The 19,745-nt window shown below is 39.1% G+C and overlaps 1 protein-coding gene across 1 annotated transcript in view; it reads left to right on the forward strand.

Annotated features, from left to right (window-relative positions):
• The window catches only part of Ints8 (integrator complex subunit 8), a 49,774-nt gene that overhangs the window by 14,394 nt on the left and 15,635 nt on the right, over positions 1-19,745 (forward strand). The window contains exons 9-17 of the mRNA XM_028768600.1: positions 3,243-3,343; positions 4,382-4,523; positions 7,585-7,655; positions 8,778-8,953; positions 10,110-10,243; positions 12,635-12,745; positions 14,441-14,642; positions 16,211-16,332; positions 18,834-19,018. Of these exons, the coding sequence (XP_028624433.1) occupies positions 3,243-3,343; positions 4,382-4,523; positions 7,585-7,655; positions 8,778-8,953; positions 10,110-10,243; positions 12,635-12,745; positions 14,441-14,642; positions 16,211-16,332; positions 18,834-19,018 (1,244 nt within the window). The remainder of the gene's footprint in view (positions 1-3,242; positions 3,344-4,381; positions 4,524-7,584; positions 7,656-8,777; positions 8,954-10,109; positions 10,244-12,634; positions 12,746-14,440; positions 14,643-16,210; positions 16,333-18,833; positions 19,019-19,745) is intronic.

The following is a 19,745-nucleotide window of genomic DNA, read 5'->3' on the forward strand; positions in this document are numbered from 1 at the left end:
TTACTGGCTCAGATTATAATGAAAGTCCTGTCTGGGCCCTTGCCCTTCCCTTTTCTTGTTTGTCTGAGTTACGGTCTCTCTTGTTACGTACCTCTGGTGGTTCTGGAACTCAGCATATAGATCAGGCTGGGGTTGAACTCAGAGTCTACATCCTCTGGGGTTAAAGGCATATGCTACCTCATCTGGCTAGCCTTTGCTTTTTTTTTTTTTTTTTTTTTTTTTTTTTTTAAGATTTATTTATTTATTTATTATGTCGTATTCTGCCTGTATGTATACCTGCAGGCCACAAGAGGGCATCAGATTTCATTATAGATGGTTGTGAGCCACCATGTGTTTGCTAGGAATTGAACTCAGGACCTCTGGGGAAGAGCAGCCAGTCCTCTTAACCTCTGAGCCATCTCTCCAGCTCTATCCTTTGCTTTTTAATGAAAATAACTTACAAGTGCGAGTTTTGGTGGTGAAATAATTTTCAGAGTTTTTCCCAACACACTCTTTATGTTACTTAGAACAGGAAACATAAAACAGTCAAGCTTAACTTTCATCATTTGTTTTTATTTTATTTTTTTATTTTAAAAATATTTTTATTTTTAATTTAATTAGTTTATTTTACTTTATGAATGTTTTGGCTATTGGATCCTCTGGAGCTGGGCTTGTGAGCCACCATGTGGGTGCTGGATCTTGAACATAGGTCTTCTTCTAAAAGAGAAAGTGCTCTTGACCACTCTCCTGCCTCTTATTTTATTTATTTAAATTTTGATGTTTTGAGGCAGCGTTTTCCTATATGCCAAAATGGCCTAGAACTTGTAATCCTGTCTCACCTTTCCAAATGCTGAAATTTACTTTCAGCTTTGTGTTTCCCAGTTGGGTTTTTAATCCCAGATTTATTTTCTTCCAAAATTTCGTTTCTTCACCCATCAAAAATTCACAAAAAGAAGATTGTAAACTTTTTCCTTTTTCTCTTGCCTTTTTTTTGTTTGTTTGTTTGTTTGTTTTGTTTTGTTGAAGACAGTTTCTTGTGTAGTCCTGGCTGTCCTGGAGTGTGCTCTGTAGACCAGGCTGGCCTCAAACTCAGAAATCTCTTGCCTCTGCCACCAGAGTGCTGAGATTTAAAGGCATGCATGACCACACCTGGCTTTTTTTTTTTTTTATCTTTGTTTTGAGTAGGAAATTAATTAAATTTTCTAGAACTTCAGTGGCAGGTACTAATGAATTAAAGTTTAGAGATCATTCTTTTATATCTTAGCAATACAGGTTTATAGAGGGTCTACTAGAGCAGTGATTCTCACCCTGTAGGTTGTGATACCTTTGGGAGTTGAGTGACTCTTTCACAGTGGTCACATATCAGATATCCTGCTTATCAGAGTTTTACATTATGATTCATAATGTTGACAAAATTATAGTTATAAAGTAATAATGAGAATTATTTATGGTTGGGGGTCACCACAATATTAAGAACTGTATCAAAAGGTCACAGGACTAGGAAGGCTGAGAACCACTACATTAGAGTAAGATATGGATTATAAGAAGGCCCTTAATTTTTTTTTCTTTTTTTGATTTTAAAAAATAAGATCAGGTGGATGTGGTGGTGTATACCTTTAATCCTAGCCTTTGGGAAGCAAAGGCCTGCCTGGTCTATAGAGTGAGTTCTGGGCTAACCAGGGCTGTGTAATAAAAGCCTTTCAAAAGCTCCTTCAAAGGATAAGGCCTGTGCAAATAAGAGCTTTGGAATATTCTTCTCGCTCATGTTACTGTGAATGTGAATAGCCTCTACATAATAGATCAGGAACTTAAGATACAATGAGGAACTCAGGAGAATGGGCACTGGAGAAATAGCTTTGCGATTAAGAGCATTAGCTGTTCTTCCAGAGGTTCTGAGTTCACTCCCCAGCATTGGTATGGTGGCTCACAACTATCTATAATGGGATCTGATGCCCTTTTCTGGTGTGTCTGAAGACGGTGTACTCACATAAAATAAAGTAAGTCAGTGTACTCACAGAATATATACATAAAGAAAGAAAAATACATATATAAAAATAAAAATACATATATAAATAGCAAAGTTAAAGAAAAAAGCCGTTATGTTAAAGCTCTGCAGTGTATGGCAGTTGGCATATGTAGGCATTTTTTGTCTCTCAGACATTGTGTTTAGGTTTTTATTTGGCTAGGACTCTTTACATGAACCCTGTTTTTGTTTTATGTTAGTCAGGCTGTAATAGTGAATCAGCTAGAAGAGGTCATAGGATCTCCCACAGTTGGCCATGGCTGACTCACTTATTTCTGAGGATTCTTGCGTTGTCATATTTTGTATGGAGGTGACGTGGTGGGGGATCTGTAGTTCTGAGACCACTTGTTTCTTTGTGTTAGTGACTGACTAGCACAGATATTAGCAGAAATCCTTTCCCCACATTATCCTCCCTGCTTTCCTCTTTTTCCATAGCTCAAGAAAGACCTGAGAAAGGGTTCATACATAATATGTAATGTTTTCTGTAATTTACTAAAGAGTATATTTTAGATCAGTGGAATTGTTTCTTAGTATGCTTTTCCTGGGAGATTAATTTTAATTATTTTAAGGTTCTTTTAGAAGTTTGTTTCATGAATAAAACCTTTAAAGTTTATTTGAAAGGCTTTTGTTGTTGTTGCGGTGGTTGGTTGGTTGGTTGGTTGGTTGGTTGGTTGATGGATTGATTGAAATGGACTTCGGCTGTGTAGTCCAGGGTGGTCTTCACTTTTCACCCTCCTGCCTCAGCCTCCCGTGCGCTGCAGTTAGAGGTATACATGTGATGCACTCGGCTAAAGTTTGCTGTACTTGTGGTTTGTTTCTGATTAGAAGCTATGGCTTCATTCGTTTCTTTCCTGCTTCTCACTTGTGGTCCATGAGCTTCAACTTTTGAGAAAGGAGAACTTTCCTGTTCTTAATCTAATTTCATAAGTTTTTAAAGAATGCTTTTCCAGTAAGATAGTTTTTATAATCTTTTACATATAGCTTAGGATGACTTTGAGCTTCTGGTTCTCTAGCCTCTACTGCCTAATGCTGAGATTGCCGGCATGCACCACTTGCTCAGTCTACAGCAGTGCTGGCTGTGAGCCCCGGGCTTATACATGCTAGACAAGCAGGCCTTCTGCCAGCTGAGCTACATTCGGACCCGTAGAAAGTGTGTCAGGAAGAAACTGCCTTGGTTTGTTTGTTTGTTTGTTTGTTTGTTTGTTTTTTACATGAATGCAATTTTGTATCTTTGTTCCAGGAGGTAGTGCAGATTTTCATTGAAGATAACTTAACTTTCACTTTACCTGTCCAGTTCCGGCAATCAGTATTAAGGGAGCTCTTTCAGAAAGCTCAACAGGGGTAAGTTGAAAAATTAGTTTTGACTTTGAATAACAGGTTATTCAAAGTCAAAACTTTGAAATTATGAAGTTATGAAATCACACATAATTATGAAATTATGAAATCACACTTTCAAGTTACTTGCAAATTATTAACATTATTTTCAGTTTGCTGATATAATGGACAAAAAGTGTTGTGGAGGCTTTTTTTTTCTCAAGATTTACTTATTTTCTGTATATGAGTACACTGTAGCTGTTAGACACACCAGAAGAGGGCATCAGATTCCATTACAGATGGTTGTGAGCCACTGTGTGGTTGCTGGGAATTGAACTCAGGACCTCTGGAAGAGCAGTCAGTACTCTTAACCGCTGAGCCACCTCTCCAGCCCCCAGAGGCTTTTTGAAAAATTTATTTATTTGTGTGTTTTATGTGTATGAGTGCTCTGTCTTCATGCTCATCAAAAAAGGGATTCAGATCTCATTACAGATGTTTGTAAACAACCGTGTGGTTGGTTGACTGTTGGGAATTGAACTCAGCATCTCTCTCAAGGGCTCTTAACCTGTGAGTCGTCTAGCTCTCTAACCTCTGTGAAGACTTTTTTTTTAAAAAAAAAAATGCTTATTTTTATGTATATGGGTGTTTCCCTGCTTGGGTATCTGTACACCCTGTGCATGCCTGCTGTCTTCAGAGGTCAGAAGAGGGTGTTGGGTCCTCTGGAACTGCAGTGACAGTTGTGACAGGGAACCCACGTCCTCTGGAAGAGCAGCCAGTGCTGCTCTTAATCACTGAGCCAGCCCTTCAGTCCAGTGAGGGTTTTAAAGTTTTTTCTTTTTTTTTCCTTAGTTTTCTTTTAAAAATGCTTGCAGTGAGAAAGTTATTCAGAGCACAGTTCTTATATTTACTTAATCTTTAGAATTCTTTTTGTATTCTTTTTTATACATATTTTTGAGTTGGTATATGATATTTAATAGGGTACTGAATGTCCTAAATTGTTACTTTTCAATACTGTTCACATTTTATAATTAAAAACATTCATGTTTCTACTTCTGTGTTTTGTAGAAATGAAGCTCTAGATGAAATCTGTTTTAAAATATGTGCCTGCAACACAGTACGAGATATACTGGAAGGCAGAACAATTAGTGTCCAGTTCAATCAACTATTTCTTAGACCAAACAAAGAAAAAATAGATTTTCTCCTTGAGGTAAGGCATTTATTTCCCCTGTGGTAATAGAACACTTGTGTTTGTTTTCTGTGCCTGAGAGTTGACAGTATTAACAAGCTGAGCAGCACCTGCTGCCTTTCCTCCTCTTCTTCCTTCTCCCCTTTCTCCTCTTCCCCCTTCCTTCTCCTCCTGCTCCTCCCTCTCCTACCCTGTCCCCTCCTTTTTTCCTCCTGCCTTTCTTCCCCTCTTTGCTTCTTTCCCCCCTCATCCTCCTCTCTTCTTCCTCTCCTTCCTGTAGCTTCTCTTCCTTCCTCCCCTTCCCTTCTTCCTCCTCCCCTCTCTCCTTCTCTTCTTCTTCAGCTTCTTCCTGTTCTTTTTTTTTGGCCTGGCCTCAGCTTTTTTGTTCTTGTGCCCGGTCTCCCATGGTGAGGTAGGCACATCTGTGTCCTCTCACACAGCCCTTTCTCCTTGTCTCCTTGTTTCTGTTGCACTCTTGGTTCCATTCTCTTTGCTCTTTCACTGACTGCTCTGCTCTACTGCAGGTAAGGCTGCACCCTAATGTTCTGCTTTTTTTTGTTTTGTTTTGTTTTTTGAGACTGGTTTCAAACTTGTTTCTCTGTGTAGCCCTGGCTGTCCTGGAACTCACTCTGTAGACCAGGCTGGCCTCGAACTCAGAAATCCACCTGCCTCTGCCTCCCAAGTGCTGGGATTAAAGGCTTTTTTTTTTTTTTAAAGAGAAAAGTAGTTTATTTATTAAGACAGTCCTGCTGGGTAGACCAGGCTGCCCTCAAATCTACAGAGATCCACTTGTCTCTGCCTCCAAAATGATGAGACTAAATGCTTATACCACCACACTTGCCTAGGATTTATTTTCTGTGTTTGTTTTATGTGTCTGCTTGAGTTTGTATGCATCACGTGTGTGCAGGTACCTACAGAGGCCAGAAGCCATCAGATTCTCTGGAATTAGGGTTACAAGAGCTGTGTGCCATCTGTTTCGGGTGCTGGGAAGTAAGCCCAGGTGTGCAAGAGCAGTAAGTGCTCTCAACTGCTGAACTATCTCTCTAGTCCCCAAGGGTTTTTTTGTTTGTTTTTTTTTTTTTTTTTTTTTTTTTTTTTTTTGAGACAGAGTTACTACCTATCTCTGGCTGTCCTAGAACTATCTATGTAGCTAGGCTGGCCCTGAACCCACAGTTAACTGCCTGCCTCTGCCTCTCAAGTGCTAGGATTAAAGGCATGTGCCCCTACACTTGGCTTCAGCCACCAACTCTTAATTTTTAAAAATTAGAAATGTTTTATCATATTTATGTACATATTTGTTTATTGTATGTATATGTGTGTGCCCATGCAATTGCACACATGTAGAGGTCTGAGGACAACTTGTGGATGTTGGAACTCAAATATTATCATGCTTCGCCAAGCTCCCTTACCTGTAGAGCCATCTTGCCAGACCTAAAAAGTGAATAAAAGTTCACTGTTACTTATTTTGGTATTCAAGTGAGCATATGCACATATGTGTATCCACCTCTCTATGAGCTCAAAGGCCAGAAGAGTGTGTTAAGTGTCCTCTGTTCGCCCTCTGCCTAATCTTTGGAATTAGGGTCTTATTGTTGATCCTTGAGCTTGTGTTTTTTCCACTTTGCTGGAATCTAGCAGGGCTCAGGAATCCTATCTCTGCTCTCTTGGTGCTGGGTGCCATGCATCTCCAGGACACAGAGCTTTTCATGTGTGTACTGGAATCTGACTTGTAGTCCTTAGGATCCTCAGAATTACTGCTGAGTGGTTTGTCAGCTGTCAAATTTTAATTGTTTCATTTGGAGATACAGGCTGACTGCTTTGCCTAGACTGGTTTCAAACTTGGTATCTTCTTATCTCGGTCTAACAAGTGCTGAGATCAAGGCATGTGGCACCTTGCCTGGCTTTACACGTTTTTAATATGGACTTAATGTATTAATTACATGCATGATGAACTTCATACATTTTGTATCCAGCATCATTGCTGATCTCTTAAAAGTTTTTCTTATTGGACTGAAAACATAGTTCACTTGGTAGCATGCTTACCTAGCCTGCACAAAACCCTGATCATTCCCATCAACATGTAAAACTGGTTGTGGTAACACAAGTCTGTAACCCTAGTACTGAGATACGAATGAGAAGTTTAAGGTTATTGTCAGCTACTTGACAAATTAGGCTGCCTGGAATATATAGGACCCAGTGTCAAAAAAAAAAAAGAAGACAACTAAAAAAGCATTATAATTTTATTTCTCACTGTAGTAATTTGTCATAGATATTTGGATTTCTCCCTTTTTTGAGGGTGCTTAGCAGTATTTTTTTTTCTTTCTTATATGTTAGAATTCTTGAAACTTGGTAGAAGGCAGATCCTGACCTCTAGATAGAAACTAAAAGCACCAAGTTGTTATTTTTTTTAATAATTTTTTATTGGATATTTTATTTACATTTCAGATGTTATCCCTTTACCCTATTCCCCCCCACCCAGTAACCCCTATCCCATCCCCCCTCCTCCTGCTTCTATGAGGATGTACCCCTACCTACCCCCCCACTCCCACCTCCCTACCCCAGAATTCCCCCACACTCAGTGTCCAGCCTTCATGGGACCAAGGATCTCCTCTCCCACCTATGCCCGACAAGTCCATATGCCTGGACTTAAGAAAATGGTTGGTTCTACTTCCTTTCTTTAATAAATTCTCATCTTGGCCTTTTGTCTTAAATTATTACTTAATCAAATCAGTGATTACTTAATCAAATCAGCGATTAGTGATTGAAATATAAAAGTTCAGTTATTTGGAGCAGTGGAGAGACAGCTCAGTAGTTGAGCATTGGCTATTTTTCTAGAGAATCAGGTCAATTCTCAGCACCCAACATCGGCTCAACCATCTGTAACTCCAGTTCCAGGGAATCTGTCCAGTACCACCCTCTGGCCTCTGCAGACATCAGGCATGTACATGTGCACAAGTAGACAAACAGGCTGAATGAACATCCATACTCATTTAAAAAAAAAAACCCAAACATGAGTTGTTTATTTAGAAATCTCAACATTTCAAGCTGAGATGCATATTCAAATGAAAATTATTCACATTCCTAGGTATGTTCAAGATCAATAAATGTAGAAAAAGCTTCAGATTCTTTGAAAGGAAACATGGCTGCTTTTCTAAAGTAAGTACCCTTTTTTGTTTTAAACTTAGAACTTAGTTTCATGAAAAAAATATTTTTTTCTTTTTCGGGCATTTTATTTTTTAAATTTTATGTATAAATGTGTATGTTCATGTCTCTCTGTATGAGCACATGTAGGGGTGTCTGTGTGGAGGTCAGTGGACACTCTTCTAGTATCATGTGGGCTCTGGGAATTCAACTTAGCAGCAGATGCTTTAACACTCTTGAGGTATATTGTTTTCCCTGCACCTCTCATGCCCCACACCCCAAGCCAGCTTTATTTTTTGAGATAGGGTTTTGCTATGAATGTCTAGTTATCCTGAAACTCACAATCCTGTAACTTTAGAGTCCTGACTGCTGAAATTGAATGTGTGTGCTACCATCATGCCTTGTTGAGAAGTGTGTGTCTGTGAGATGCTGGAGATCAAACCCAGCACTTGGCCTGTGCTGGGCAAGTACTCTGCTGATGGGCCACACCCACAGCATTTATTTCTTTGATACTAGGCCTTACCACATAACTCCAGGTGGCCCTAAATGATCAATTCTCCTTCTTCTATTTCCCAAATGCTGAGATTACAGGTATATACCACTATGCCCAGCTTGAAATTATCTTTTACTAGTTGTGTTTATATTTTTTATTGTCTCTATATCTCTGATTAGTAAGTTTCATTTGAAAAATCAATTAAGTTGAAATTTATATAGTGATATGTAGCTTTAAGGTTAAATACTCAAAAAATATATAAGCGTGTGTATACATGCATGTACATATACCCACAGAGGCTGGAAGAGGATGTTGGATCCTCTAGAGATGGAGTTACAGGTGATAGTGATCTTTCTGTCATGGGTGCTTGGGACTGTAACTCAGGTCCTAAGCACTCAAAATCACCAGCCACATAGTCTCCTTCTAGACCCCTTTTTTGTTTTTTAGTTTATTATAGCACTGACGTTGTAATTTAAGCAACAACAACAAAAAAAGCAAAATATAACATGTATTTTAAAGTACTGTTATATAATTTATGAGATGATAGCTTTAAATGTGGCTTATGACTAATAATTGGTTGATATGAATGTTTTTCCCAAACAAAAATGTACACTCTTGTTTTATAATGTTTCTTACTGTTCTAGGAATGTGTGTCTGGGGTTGGAAGATCTACAGTATGTCTTCATGATTTCTTCACATGAGCTTTTCATAACATTGTTGAAAGATGAAGAACGAAAGCTGCTTGTTGATCAAATGAGAAAGAGATCCCCGAGAGTAAATCTGTGCATTAAGCCTGTGACTTCGTTTTATGATATCCCAGGTTAGCCCTATATTTTGTCCCTCTTCAAGTTAATACTAAAATATACCTAAGGCTTTCTTTGTATTTTAGTTGGTATTAGTGTGGATAATTAATAGAATTTAGTCTGTCTGCTGTGGGGTCCTCAGGTGAGCTAGAGACTGATGGCATAATTCATAAAGAAGGGTTTAGCGTGGGAATCGACCCAGTGCTCATATGTTCTTGAGGGTAAAGTGTGAATGGAGAGGAAATTGATAAGGAATTGTGGGACCAAAAGTAATTCTGATGGTCAGCCAGTATGACTGTGCTACTAACCGCTGGCTAAGCATTTAACTTTGAGAATATTGTCATTTTTCTCTTATTTGATGTTTCTCCCATTTGTGACCTTATCTATCTGAATACAAAATACAGTACTGTTATTAGTAAGATATGTTAGCCTTAAAACCACACAGGTTTGTGAGTCACTTACTTGGTCCTCAATGTCTGAATGTTTAGTATAAAGAACAATATTAATCCACAAAACTGCCAAGTATGTGTGTGTTATTGATTGCTGATAACCTGAGCCAAAATTAGAGTTTTAGTGGTTATTTTGGTTTTTGTGGGGCATGGGAAACCTCCTTTTTCTTTCCTCCTATAAAACACATATCTGGGCTGACAAAATGCCACCTGCCAACTAGCCTGGTGATCTGAGTTTAGTTTTTGGAACCTACCTGGTAGCAGGAGAGAACTAACTCTTGGAGGATGTCCAACTTCCACCTGTGGACACACACATATAATGTAAAAAAAATGGATTAAAAACATCCCCCACATACTTTATTATTGCTAATAAAGGGTTATTTCGTGCACACTTTTGTGAATACATGTTTACAAGGGAGATTTATTTATATGAATTTTTTCCATATTCTTTCTGCAAATTCTTTCTCTGGACCAATTAATTTGACTGTTACATTTTTTACTTTGTGTGTGTGTGTTCACTTTGCTACGTGCACACATTGTGTAGGTTTTCTGTGTGGAAATAAAGTTAGTATATAATTCGAGTTATATAAAAAAATTCTATTTTCAAAATGTTTTCTACTTTTAAGACACTATATGCTATTTCTCTTAGTTGTATCATACTTAAAAATTTGACATTTCATTTTGAGTTTAATCATTAGCTGAAATAGAGCTCTCTGTTCCTTAGCCTCAGCAAGTGTCAACATCGGCCAGTTGGAACATCAGCTTATATTATCAGTGGATCCCTGGCGGATTAGACAGATTCTAATTGAACTGCATGGTATGACTTCAGAGCGACAGTTTTGGACTGTGTCAAATAAGGTAAGAAACTGTTAAGAACACATTTCTTTGTTTTATACTCTAATCTATGAGAAACTGGTAGTCTCTGCCTTTGTTTTGTTTTAAATAATAAGGGCTCCTTTAATAGTTGACCACAATTATACCTTTACTATTGACCGTGGAAAGAAAAAAAAAGGAAAACACACAAAAAATACCCAGTGATGGCAACAGAGTTTGTGTTCCACTTGTTGTCAGAACACCTCCATGCATTTGAAACGTAGCTGTAAATATAGGTAAAATGTATATTGTTTATCTTATCTTTATCTAACAGGGCTCAAGGCTTTTGTTCTTGTCTTTTTTGTTTCTGGTTCTGAGAGATGAGCGTGAGGCTTCACTGACTCTGGGCAAGTAGTAGACCACTGAGCCTCCAACCCTAGGAGTTTATTTTGGCATATTATTGCCTTTGAGAATTTCTTGCTTGTGTACAGTATATTTTGGCCATATTTACTCCCACTCCTCTCCAACTCTTCTGAGACCTCTACTCAAAACTTTCTCCCAACTTCAAGTCTTTAATTTTATTTTTTCTTCTGTGGCTTGTGGAGCTAGTTGATACTGTCCATATTTACATGGATGTGGGACAGTCTGCTGGAGGACAGGCCTGAAGAAAACTGATTCTTCTGACTCTAGCAGACTCCAACTACCAATAGTTCCTCAGCTAGGCATGGGGATTCATAGGCCCTTCCCCATCCATGCTGAATTTTCATCTCTTGTGAAGTATATTTTGCTTTCTGCCAGATTTAATGTCACATGCCTTTACTCCCAGCACTCAGGAGACAAAGGCCAATGGGATTTCTTGAGTTCAAGGGCAGCCTGGTCTACAGTGCAAATTCAGGAATTTTAGGTTCAGGTTACACAGTGAAATCCTGTCTGAGGACCCAACCCCCAACAGTTATTTTCATTTAGGAAAGTTGTTTTTTAAAAGATTTATTTATTTTACGTATATGAGCACTCTCTTTCTATGCACACCAGAAGAGGGAATCAGATTCTATTATAGATGGTTGTAAGCCACCATGTGGTTGCTGGGAATTGAACTCAGGACCTCTGGAAGAACAGCCAGTGTCTTGACCTTCTCTTCATCTCCTCATGCAGGAAACTTTATATGGGGAAAAAAAAATCTTATAAAGAAGTTTCAATAAGTTGATTCTAAAATGGAATCTTTAGATTTCAAGACAATATTAAAAATAAAACCTTGGCTATCCTAGAACTCACTGTGTAGACCAGGCTGGCATCAGATAGATCAGCCTGCCTCTGCCTCCCAAGTGCTGGGATTAAAGTCACGAACCATCATCATTCAGTATAAAGATAACTTTTAAAGTAGCAGTTCAAGCTAAAAACAAAGGTGCATACCTCTCATCCCAGCATTCAAGAAGCTAGGTTAGGAGGATACAGGGTTTGAGGCCAACCTCGGTTATATACTGAGACCCTCTCTCAAAATATAGTAGAAATTAAAATACATATAAAGCATTCTATTAGTGGATTGTAGTTTATAGACAGTAACCATAGGGAAACTTCAAATAATATGGCAGTGTTTCTTCATATTTTGGTTGTGAGCCTAGCTACTCCATAACTTTTTGAGACAGGATTTTTTTCTGGCTACCTTGGAACTTGCTATGTAGACCAGGCTGGCCTCAAACTCAGAGATATACCTGCCTCTGACTCCTGAGTGCTGGGATTAAAGGCATGTGCTACCACCACCAGACTGAATCTAGCCTTTAACAGCTGAACCATCTTTCCAGCCTTTAGCAATATTTCTGACTGTATTTTTCCCCCTGGTGGCACTGTTTAAGAAAAGCCTGAAATTCATTTATATTTTATAAGGCTTAAATAATACAATGCAGTGACGTGGAAATTGTTCTAAATACTAAGAATTCCCCTGATATCTATGGGAAAATATAGTATAATGAATTAAGAGGCAGATTGGCTGTGCCTTTCATTTTCTATACTTAATTGCTGTATATATTTTGATCAGTCCCCTCCATGTACTTGCCTCAGTTTATCATTGTAAAATGAGGACCAGTAGTACCTATCTTACAGTATTGTTGTGAGAAGTCCCTGAGGTATTTCAGGTTCTTTGTTTTTGTGGAGCCTTGCCATCTTGTATGTGTCCTGTGTCAAAGTGTCATGGTAGCTTTGAGCATGCTTAGCATTTGCTGCACCACTGTTGGTCCTTTGTATTGACTGTGCATCACCTTTAGTCCTTTAATAGTGATCTTTACAGTGAAATGTGTACTTGCATTAACATTTTATTATGATTTTCCTTCTGTTTGAAAATGATTTTTAATATTTTTTTTAAAAAAATGCAATCAAAGATTATTGAGAAATTTTCACCTAGATTTGCCTTTCTCTATATGTGCTTGTTTGTTTGTTTTTTAGTGGGAAATACCTTCTGTATATAGTCATGTTATCCTAGGAATTAAGGACAATTTAACAAGAGATTTGGTTTACATTCTCATGGCCAAAGGTTTACACTGCAGTACCGTTAAGGTGAGTCAAATGTGAATGAAACATTTGTTCAGACCTTCCTCAGAGGCTCGGGAGATTGTTTAGTGGGTAAGGTGCTTGGTGTGCGGACGTGAGAACCTGAGTTCAAATCTCATAACTCATAAAGTCAGACATGGTAGCAGGAGCCTGGAGAGACAAAAGAAGCTCCAGAATTCTTAGACCCGCCAGCTTAGTGTACACAAGACAGATAAAGAGGTCTTGTCTTACACAGGTAGAAGATGAACACCAACCTGAAGTTGTCCACATACATACCATGGCACATTCACCTCACCCACAAATGTACACACACCTCATACTTTTATAATCAGAACAGAAAATCCTGTTTGCTAATTGTGAAAAGGAATTTTATTTTTAATAATGTATCAAGTGTGTAGGCATGTGTATCATGTGTACAGATGCCAGAGGTACCCTGAATTTTGAGTTAAAGGAGGTTGGGAGGTACCAGACATGATTACTCTGACATGATCTTAGTTCCCCTTTGAGAACCGTTTAAGTGCTCTTATCTGCTAAGCTATCTCTCCATCCCTTGTTTCCCGATTTTAATGTACTGGATGAGATCCTGGTGCAGAGCACTATCAGGTCCACGAATGATGTGATAAATATGGATACCACACAGATACAAAACAGGAAAAGGTAGCAAGTCGAAAAGATGGCTCATCAGTTAAGAACACTTGTTGCTCTTATAGAGGATCTAGGTCTGGTTTCCAGTATCCACATGGTGGCTTACAAACATTCTAACTTCAGTTCCATGGGGTCTAGTGTTCATTTTATGGACACACCTAGTGCACATATGTACAAACAAAACAATCATGCACAAAAAATAGTAAGTCTCTTGGAGGAGATGGTGCATATCTTTAATTCCAGTGCTAAGAAAGAAAGCAGAGGCAGGTAGATCTCTGAGTTTGAGGCCAGCCTGGTTTACAGAGTGAGTTCCAGGGCAGCCAGGGCTACACAGAGAAATTGTCTTGAAAAAAAAAATCCTCCAAAAAAACTTGTTATGAAAAAAGTATTTGGTGTGATGGATGGTACATGCCTTTAATCCTAGCACTTAGGAGGACAGATCTCTGAGTTTGCAGCTATCCTGCATAGGAAGTTCTGGACAGCCATGGTTGCATCATGATGTCCTGTCTAAGAAACAAATAACTAAGAGGACTAGGAGAACACTGGGGTGTAGCCCCTCTTCCAGTAAGATAACTGAGAAAACCTTTTATTATGATTAGGGAAGTCAGACTGTTAGAATGAGAACGATATGGGGAGGGGGAGGGTGGGTGGATAGTGCTTGCATTGTGTGGGTAGAAAAGGATATGGATTTGTTTGATATATTAGCTACGTATATAGTGTAATAGAATGATATGCAAAGAGTTTGGAATTTGAAACCTATTTCAGGGTCAAATTCTGTGTATCTTGGGTGGGGAATGGTTCTTGTCATAACATTTTATACTTGTATAATAGCAGTCTTTGTTTACTGTATAATTTTGTCAAACTTGTTTAGTAAGTCATGTAGTTATAGGCATTTATTGTAATAAATCAACAGTAAAGAAAAAGGTAACTTAGCCTCATTCTCCTAGATACAGTGTTAACTACTTCAGTTGTATCCTTCTCTTTTTCCTAGTCCCTGTGAAGATACATAATACTTTGGTTCCAAAGGACTGACTGCCTATCCTCTTTCATTTATAGGACTTTACCCATTCAAAACAGCTATTTACAGCTTGTTTGGAGTTGGTAACAGAGTTTTCACCGAAACTCCGTCAGGTTATGCTGAATGAGATACTACTTTTGGATATTCACACTCATGAAGCTGGAATGGGGCAATCAGGAGAGAGACCTCCATCTGACCTTATCAGTAGGGTACGAGGACATTTGGAAATGAGGCTTCCTGGTAAGATTGGTCAGCAAATCCAAATGCAAAATTCAATACTTAATTGTAGAGTGTGTGTTGGGGAGGGGTCTGTTTTCTTGACTTTACCTCTATAGGAAAATTTCTATCCTGGAATAATTTGGGTTTAGAAGTAGTCGAGAACATTGGTGATGGGAGAAACTTTGTTCCCTGGGGTTTCCATAATGGCTATGCAAACTGGGTGACTTAAAATTTGAAATCAGTGTGACTCAGAGGGATGCTTCTGAAGATATGGGGAACAGTTTATCTGCTTCTTCCTAGTTTCTAGTTGCTCCTGATAATCTTGGATTACATGGTCATAACTGCATCTCTCTAGTCTCTGCCCGTGTTTTCATGTGGCTGCTTTTCTTTTAGAAGACCATTGATTGCATTTAAGGTCCTCCTATACCAGTATGAACTCAGTTCACTAGTTACATGTGTAGAAATCTTATTTCCTGGTATGATTTCATTCAGAAGTTTCTAAGGCAGTGGTTTGGGGTTTGGGTGAATTGAGTTTTTGTTGGACCATTCAACACATTGTAGAAACTATATGTTGTAATTTTATTTATTTTCTAAGACATAGTATAGTCTTGCTGTGTTAGCCATGCTGACTTCAAGTAATCTTTCTTAGCCCCTGGAGTACAAGCATGGGCCGCTCTGCCTCTCCTACAGTTCAGCCTCTTTCTGCCTCTCAGTCTTTCAAGCTGGGATTCCAGATATGAATCATCACAGCCAGGCCTTATATTACAATTTTATGATATCCTGTTATGAAGCTTTGGTTGGTAGTACACTGTTTTAGTTCCAGCACTCAGGAGACAGAAACAGGTTAATCTCTTGAGAGTTGAAGGCTATCAGTTCCACTAGAAGAGTTAGAGTTGGTAGATTGTTGTCTTTGTGGGTCAAAATGTGAGAGGAAAAGTGGTTTCCTTTAAAAAAGAAGCAAAAACAAAAGTCTGTCTAGTGTGTGCACGTGTGTAGGGATGCCTTTGCAGATTCAGTGAGAGAGCCTGTCTCAAACAAAACAAAACAAAAGGTTGAGAGGGATTGGAGTGATGGCTCAGCAGTCGAGAACTGGCCACTCTTACAGAGGGTCTGGGGTCAGTTCCCAGCACTCACCCATCTCTAACACTAGTTCCAGGAGATCAGTGGCCCCTTTGGGCCTCAGGCAGCAGATCCATTGGTCTCTCCAGGGCATTGTCTTGGCATCGTGGCTAAGGATGCGTTATATTCTTACTCCTAAAGTATGTTAAAATCTGGTTACTGCTTTGAGCTACAAAAATTGACAACATGCTTTGCTGTATGTATTATTTGAAAGGAAATAGTGCTTAAAACAAGCTTGGTGACTTTTCTTCTGTACTACTTTTGTATTTAAGTTATTTCTAGTGCATTTGTTTATTAGTTCATTAACTTATTCATAGGTAAGATATTTTATAGCCCACACTGCAGTTGCATTTGCTGTGTAGCCTAGGAAGACTTTGAACTTCTGATCCTCTTGCCTCCCTGAATGTTAACATTAAAGACCTTTGCTCCCAAGCTTGGCTTCTCTAACTGATTTTTTCCTTGCTTTTTAGATATTCCTCTTCGTAAAGTTATAGCCGAAGAGTGTGTTGCTTTTATGTTAAACTGGAAAGAAAATGAATATCTTACTTTGCAAGTTCCTGCATTTTTAAACCAGAGTAATCCATATGTAAAGGTAACTAATATTTAATCTAAAATGATTATCAGAGTATTGCTATTTTATTTCATTAGTACTCTATTAATGTACCCATTTCATTAGCTCCTACCACTCTGAAATTTGTCTGATTTCTATAGTACTGTATCAGTTAAGGCAAGCACTTGTCAGCTGGTAGTGAAGTACATGGTTTTGTGCTGGGAATGTAGCTCAGTTTCAAAAGCTCTTTCCTGGTGTATATGAGAACAAGGTAATCCCAGCGCCCTTTATTTTTGTGACAGTGTCTTAGTATAGAAACCTGGCTGCTCTGAAATTTAATGATTTTTTTTTTTTACCTCAGGTTCCCAACAAGTGCTGAGGTTGATGTGTATGCAGTTTCTGCTACCTCCCCTCCCCCTTCCTTTTTAGATAGAAATTGTCTGTTGTCTATTAAGAAAGAGAAGCATTCCTGAGAGTGTGCCTGGGCTAGTGGCTGAGGGTAAAGCCCGTGTTATCTTTTAACACAATGCATAATCATATAACCAAAGGAAAAATTCTTAGCAGATGACTAAAATAATAATACAAAATAGTAATACAAAACCATCTAGTCCCCTTCTTGGATCAGAGAGGGAGACGTTGTAGTATAATGGCAACAGCACAGGATTCACTGACTCTCTGAGTGTATAGTTAGTGAAGATGAGGAAGAGGAGGAGAAGAGAAGGAATAGTAGGAGAAGGAGGAGGAGAAGCAGTAAGTACCAGTAGCACTGATCTTGTAGGATAGCAACTTATTTTTTTGTTTTTTATTTTATTATGTGTGTATGCGTGTTTGGTGTGCTTGCATGTCTGTGCCCTTCCTACATGTCTGGTGTCCTCAAAGGCCAGAAGAGGGCATCAAATCCCCTACACTTGAGTTGCAGAAGGTTTTAAGCCACTACGTGGATGCTGGGAATTCACTTTGGGTCCTCTGGAAGAACAGTCCGTGCTGCTAAGGCTAAACCATCTCTCCAGCCCCACACTTGAGATTTTCAGTTTGAGCTACAAGGCCTTTTAAGGTGTGAGTGCTTTGGCAGGTGCATGTCCTGCTAAACTTCTCTCTTGACCTCACAGTGCTCCTGTGATGCTTTTCAGGCTTCTGTACTCTGTATATGCTGTCTGTTCTCCTTGCTGGAATGACCCTGCCCACTGGCTTATGTGTTTTTGTAGTTTCTTTTTTTGTAAATGGATGAATCACTTTCTCCTTTTGCTAGCTTCGTGCTTTTCCTGACTTTGTGATAGTGTTGACATTGTTGTTGTGCTGTGTGATTGTCTGTCTTCCTTGTGATACAGTACGTTCTTGAAAGCGGTTAATGCTGTATCTCGTGCTCCGTCTGTTATCTGGCACAGGTGCTCAAGGCGGTTTATAGAGTTCAGTTTATTTGCTATGCTTAACATTTTGGATGGAATGGGTAAGATTTTCCTCTTGAGAAAACTTCTAATGTGTAGCCTAGACTGGCCTCAAACTTGATATATAGCTCAGATATGAGCTCCTCTTACCTTAGCCTCTCCTAAGTTTTTGAATTTTAGACATAATCACTACTCCAAGATCTCACCTTTAATTAAATGTACCTGTTTAGTAAATTCAGTGACCTTCAAGTAAGCACATGATCCATGGTGCATTCGTTACTTCTGTGGTCCTATATAGCTCAGTCAGAAGCAAACCCTGTAGTGTACTTATGGAGTATCAGATATGTGGTGAACTATTTAGATTTTTTGTTAGAATATTTTTATAACAAAAAAAAAATACAGGAAAACAACAGTTTTTGTTTGTCACAATTCTTTTTCTCCAAAAGAAGTGACCTAAAATAGTAGAGACTCCATTTAAAAAACTTTTTAAATCTGGGTTCAGTTTTGTGGGCACTGGGGTTTCCTGATGGGATTGAAGAGCCTCTCTCTTATGTCTGTCATGCTGGATTCCCTCGCTAGCTGCCGGCACAGCGTCCAGGGACTCTTGTCTCTACCTCCTGTCGTGCAGTAGGAATGCTGAAATTACAGATGCATCACATCCAGCTGTTGGCTTTTATTTTTTTTTAAACATGGGTTTTAGGGATTACACTGAAGTTTTCAGGTACAGTCAGACTTGCATGACAGGCACTTTTACGCACTGGGCCATCCCATTGGCCCTGAATTTGATTTACACTTGTATTCTCCCCTCTTTGGCCCATCTTTTCTTTGTTTTTTGCTTTCAGTTCTATTCTTTATTCCAAAGTTGGGCCTGCATCTTAGGGCCTTAAGTCAACTTAAGTCATCCGCCTTTTGTAATCTTAATTTTGTCTTGACTGAGGCTGGAGAGGTGGTTCAGCATGTAGAGGTGCTTTCTGCCAAGACTGACAGCCTAAATTAGACCCCTGGGAGCCATATGGTGGAAAGAGAGTTGTATTGAATACTGAATGTAAGTGTTTGAGTGTTTGGGGAGGTTCCCGTCTTCCCTCCACTGTGCTCTTATTATAAGACTATCATGTGAATTGGATTCTCTTGTCTATAGTTTTGTTTTTCACATTACAGCTTGGACAGCTTTTAGCAGCCACCTGCAAAGAACTTCCAGGTCCTAAAGAGAGTAGACGGACTGCTAAAGACCTTTGGGAAGTTATTGTTCAGATCTGCAGCGTGTCTAACCAGCACAAACGAGGAAATGATGGCAGAGTTAGTTTAATAAAGCAGAGAGAATCCACACTAGGTATAATGTTTCGGTATGTTTCTCTCAGTACTAATTTTGCATTTGCATTAGTTTACCTTGCCTGTACTTTCCCCAGAACATCTTTATCCTATAGATTTGTAAAGCTAGATAATCTTAGGCTTTGGAGTAGCTCAGTGGGAGAATATTACTTAATGTTCACAAGACTGTGGGCTCATTTCTGCATACAACACAAAAAACTCAAAATATACAATCTTAAGAATTCTGGAGCTGGGCGGTGGCGGCGTGGCGCACGCCTTTAATCCCAGCACTTGGGAGGCGGAGGCAGGCGGATTTCTGAGTTTGAGGCCAGCCTGGTCTACAGAGTGAGTTCCAGGACAGCCAGGGCTACACAGAGAAACCCTGTCTTGAAAAACCAAAAAAAAGAATTCTGGAGATGGGCATAGTAGCACATACTTTCAATCCCATCATTTGGGAGGTAGAGGCAGGAAGATCTCTTTGTCTTCAAGCCAACGTGGTCTATACAGAGAGTTCCAGGACAGCCATGGCTATAGAGTGAGACCCTTTCTCAAAAACCAAAACGGGAAAAAAAAATTGTGTTGATGAAATAGCTTAGGAAGGCATGTGTCAGCAAGTCTTACATCTCAAGTTTAATCTCACTCACATGCTAGAAGAAAAGACCCAGTTCTTGTAAGTTGTCTCCTATCTCCACCATCGAACTGTGAGACATATGTCATATGTGTGTGTGTGTGTGTGTGTGTGTGTGTGTGTGTGTGTGTGTG

This window comes from Grammomys surdaster, unplaced genomic scaffold (genome assembly GCF_004785775.1).
Source record: "Grammomys surdaster isolate TR1022 unplaced genomic scaffold, NIH_TR_1.0 64, whole genome shotgun sequence".
Taxonomy (NCBI): domain Eukaryota; kingdom Metazoa; phylum Chordata; class Mammalia; order Rodentia; family Muridae; genus Grammomys; species Grammomys surdaster.